We start from the raw sequence: 5,123 nt of genomic DNA, 5'->3' as shown, positions 1-5,123 counted from the left end.
ATTTGTGGCATTGAAATGCATCAATAAAAATATTTAAAAAAACACCTAGAAATCTGTGAAAAATGGATTCACTGAAACAATTTTATGGTTAATTGATTTCTCAAGACATAGCTTCTTATTAACACTTGCTGTCCTCTAACATTCTTTGTATACCAGGGTGGAATCGAACATACAAATTTTTTCTGTTTTTGCCTTCTAAGTGCTGGAATTAAGGCATTTACCACTAGGTGCACCAGTATCAAGGCTAACAATTTTTATATTTGTAAATAAAAAGAAAACAACAAATATAAATATAATTTTCATATCATTTAGTGAGGCACTGGGTAAAATAACAAGAAAAATTACGATGGTAGAAATGTGTCTGTCTGTGTGTGTGTGTGTGTATGTGTGTGTGTGTGTGTGTGTGTGTGTGTGTGTGTGTGTGTGTGTGTGTGTGTGTAGCCAAAGACAGCAAGGAAAATCCAACGATGATTTCACTATATTATTGATATTTGGAATTTCTCAAGTTTACCATAGAGAAGTTCATAAGGGGTTGAAGAGACCAGTAAAATTGAAGCATCATATTAGACAAGTACTCATCAATGATGACAAAATTACATTTCAAGTACAGGAACATAAATAATGTGTACAGCAAAGTAAATATAATTAGTGGTCATACATTTTTAAAATATGACCAATAAGCAATGTTCTAATATAAAATAACAATTTCATATGTATGTTAATACTTAGGTTTATATATAAATTATAAAAGAACTTGAAATGATTTTGTATGGACTGCATATGTAAGCTTTTAACTGTCAAGTTAAATAACAAGATCGAAAAATAAAACAAGGATTATTATAATAAAGAGTATTGCATTCCTTTATAATATGGTGGATATAGTATTTCTCAAACCTAGGAATATTGCTTAAGGAGACATGCCACAGATTTCATTCGATTGCTTGTTTTCAAATTAACATTTTTGGTGGAGACATAACATGACTTTTAACCAAACATATAGAAAGAGTTTTTCCTTGGACATAATAAATAAATCAATCTCTTTGCTGTTAACTACATAAGCACCAAATTGACTAAGAGATTTCAACTTTCTTTTTTTTTTACTCCAGGGAAACTAGTTTGGAGAGTTTAAAGACAATAGAACAATTAAACTAATGAGGAGCTTTGAGAATTTAAACCCTGGGACACATGACCATTTAATAATGTTCCTTCTCCTTAGCTCTTTATCTTTAATGTCTGTGCTGTGAAAACTCATTTGATTCTTCTATAAACAGACACTTGAGTGGAAAAACCTTCATTACTGAATATTGGAAAAGCTGGTATGCTCCAGTCAGGGCTGGTGGGGTAGACATGGAAAACAGAAAGGTTGTGTGTAGTGGGCAAGACCCTTTGAAGAGTGGAAACTAGAATGTACCTGTTTACTTCAAAGGCACATTAGTTTTTGTTGAGTCACTTTTCTAGGTCTTATTGCATTTCCATCGCTCCATTTTTGATGTATTAGTTATTTTTCCAATTTCATTTTCTTAAGGAAAATTATTCTCCACTTCTTTGTGTGACTTGTAGAGTCATGCAAGTCATCTTTTGCTATATTTCATACTTCATAATCATTTAAGGCCAGGTTCTACAATTATAAGTTCCTGTTTATCTTATGTTGCTCCCTTTCAATAACTGTTAATGTATTTTATTTTGAGTCATTTTTTCTCACTGTACCCACACTCAGTTGGGTATATGTTGTAAGAATTCTCTTTTAGAGTTGATTCAGTCTCAGTATTTATTTTACTTCTAACATTTTTTTTTATGCTCTAAAATTTAATAGGCAAATTATAATTCTCTAAATGTGCAAATTATGACAAAAACAATCAGTATCTCAAAGTAATGAAGAATGTGGATTAAATGTTAGAGGTGCATATAGAGAATGCAGAAGACAGTACATGAATCCCATATCTTGTCCCTGATATCCTTATCCTCTGCTTCTTATTTTCTCGCCCTTAAAATTCCCACCAATTCTAGTTCACCACATCAGAATAGTGCCATACTGTTTTAAAGCCTGAATCTCTCTCTTCTCTTGTGTTTGCTTCTATTTCTTTTGGTCTCTGCTTAAGCATTCCTACTTCACATGTATTTTCTTCTAAATTAAATTACATTCCCAGTCATTCATAATTCATATACTTTCTATCATTGGAAATTTGGTAGTTTGTGTTTCATGAATCTCTTTTTTTTTTTTTTTCTACAATGAATTGGCTTACACCATCTTAAATAATTGTAAGCAGATTCATTGATCATATATTTTGACCATTAGTGTTTTGAATTTCACAACAATCTATTGTTACTCCTAACTATGGACATATGAGCATATATGAAAAATATTATTTTTCTGCTTTATCATACTGACAGTATGCTTTCTTATTTCCTTTTCATTTCTCTATACTCCATACAATACTTCCCCTTCCCAGAGACACTCACTTAGAAGCAATTGCTAAAAAGAATGAAATTCTTCATTCTTCAGGAAATCTCATTAATTTGTAAGTGGTTCATTGTTTTTAAAGAGAAAGAACACTTATTGTACTTACATAAATAAATGTACCATGAATTGCTCATGTTCCACTTACCAGTGTAACCTCAATGAAAATTCTTCCTGACCAATATTAAACATTCTCATCATTCTCTCATTTACACAGATGTTGGTAAATGAATCAAAATTATATTAAGCAAACCTAACATAAAGTTAAATTTCTAAATCACAGCTCAATATTTACTTTTGGACTTTTCTATAGTGAAAATATTCATTATAAGGCAATAGATTAATATTATTAATAATAATATAATATCAAATACTACCACTCATTGAAGTATACTGCTAGTAAGGTATTTTAAACATAAAACATAATAACAGCAATCATCATGTGGTTAGAAAGTGATTAAGGGCTCAGAAAAAATTCACAAAGTTTGTTGTGGAACAACGTCATTTAGTGAATATTATTGAACTACTAAAAGAAAAAATTATTAGAGTTATAAAGAAAAAGGAATTAATTTACTTCAAATGATTTAGAGGACTTGGTAAGAATAAATTGTCTATATGTGTTCATATATAAAAATTCCATGAATGGCAGCTATAAATGATAAAAGAGAGATATTTAACTACATTAAAAATAAGAATAACTACATATTTAAGAAAGGTCAGGAAAATTAATTTGGGTAAATGAATGACAGTCATGTCACAAGAAAGATATGCTTTTAAGGGTTGTTTTGTGATATTCCATTGACTATTATTTGAAAACTAACTTTGTCTTATCTTAAGCAGATACAAAATTTATATGGAAATAGAGAACCACACATTTATAACAGAATTTCTTATTCTGGGTCTCTCTAATGATCCTAAACTGCAACCTCTTCTCTTTGGACTGTTCTTGTCCATGTACCTGGTCACACTGTTTGGGAACCTGCTTATCATCTTGGCTGTCAGTTCTGACTCATACCTCCACAATCCCATGTATTTCCTCCTCTCCAATCTATCCTTTATTGATATCTGTTTCATCTCAACCACAATACCAAAGATGCTAGTGAACATGCAGTCCCAGAGAAAAGACATCTCCTACATACAATGTCTTACACAGGTATATTTTTTTAATACTTTTGCTGGAATGGATAATTTTTTACTCACTTTAATGGCCTATGATCGCTTTGTAGCCATTTGTCACCCACTCAACTACACTGTTATCATGAATCCTCGGCTGTGTGCCCTTCTTATTCTGATGTTTTGGATCATAATGTTCTGGGTGTCCCTGATTCATGTTCTATTGATAAATGAACTGAATTTCTCCAGAGGCACTGAAATTCCACACTTCTTCTGTGAACTGGCTCAAGTTCTCAAGGTATCCAACTCTGACAATCATGTCAATAATGTCTTTCTGTATGTTGTGACTTCCTTACTGGGTGTGATTCCTATGACAGGAATCCTTATGTCTTACTCACAGATTGCCTCCTCCTTATTAAGGATGTCCTCTACTGTGAGTAAGTACAAAGCCTTTTCCACCTGCAGTTCTCACCTCTGTGTGGTCTCTTTATTTTATGGGTCAGGACTTGGAGTTTATTTCAGCTCTTCTGTTGTCCATTCTAGTCAGAGAAGAATGGTTGCTTCATTGATGTACACTGTGGTTAGCCCCATGCTGAACCCCTTCATCTATACCCTGAGAAACAAAGATGTGAAGGGTGCCCTTGGAAAAATTTTCACCAGAGTTGCCTCTTCACCATCAAGTATCAATGACATCTTAAATAAATTACTACTAAGAAGTGTAAGGCAAATTTTCTGAACATACCTCTCCTGGGTATTTTTTTATATTTTAAATCACATGCTTGATCTACACTATTTTAAAGGTTCATATAACTTTGCATTTGTGTACTTTTTACAGAAAATGTTTTGTTTCTCTCTCTCTCTCTCTCTCTCTCTCTCTATATATATATATATATATATATATATATATATATATATATATTCTCATGAGTTCAAGGGATTTCATTTTAAATCATTTTTTGGAAGGTTAACATACCTCAAATTAATTTGATGTATTTTGTTTTCCATAGGGGAAATGTTATGATAAAACCAGCATTAGGATATTCCATAGATATCCTACTGAAATATATTCCTCTCCCCTACTAACTATAACTTCGGAGAAGAATAGGGCCTGTGGTGGTTTGAAGAAGAATAGGGCCTCCTTGGCTCATCTGGAGTGAAGTGATACTATTAGGAGGTATGCTCTTTTGGCAGTAGGTGTGACCTTGTTAGAAGAGGTGAGTCACTTTGTATGCGGGCTTTGAGGTCCCACCCAGACTTTAAGCTCTACCTAGTGCAGAAAAGTATGTCTGTCCTCTCAGAAGACAGACCAGATGAAGAACATGGAACTTCTTCTCCAGCACTATGTCTACCTGGATGCTGCCCTGCTTCCCACCATGATGATAATGGAATGAACCTCTTATATGGTAATCCAGCCCCAATTGAATGCTATATTTTATAAATGTGGCCTTGGTCATATTGTCTCCTTACTGCATTAGAATCCTAAAACAAAATTTGCTATCATAGACTTAGGTATTCATGTGATAGGTCTGGCTATTTTTTTGTTTGGAGGAAT

The 5,123-nt window shown here is 32.8% G+C and overlaps 1 protein-coding gene across 1 annotated transcript; it reads left to right on the top strand.

Moving 5' to 3' along the window:
• The first annotated feature begins 3,311 nt into the window (after positions 1–3,311).
• Positions 3,312–4,307, top strand: LOC127689815 (olfactory receptor 867). The gene has a single exon (XM_052189398.1). The coding sequence runs from the start codon at positions 3,312–3,314 to the stop codon at positions 4,305–4,307; it is 996 nt and encodes a 331-aa protein (XP_052045358.1).
• Positions 4,308–5,123: the final 816 nt, after the last annotated feature.

This window comes from Apodemus sylvaticus, chromosome 7, assembly GCF_947179515.1.
Source record: "Apodemus sylvaticus chromosome 7, mApoSyl1.1, whole genome shotgun sequence".
Taxonomy (NCBI): domain Eukaryota; kingdom Metazoa; phylum Chordata; class Mammalia; order Rodentia; family Muridae; genus Apodemus; species Apodemus sylvaticus.
The sequence above is the reverse complement of the archived record's forward strand: the minus strand, read 5'-3'. Positions and strand labels throughout refer to the sequence as shown.

Excerpts from the sequence above, each read along its gene's own strand:
- LOC127689815 (XM_052189398.1), top strand. The coding sequence starts at position 3,312 with ATGGAAATAGAGAACCACACATTTATAACAGAATTTCTTATTCTGGGT.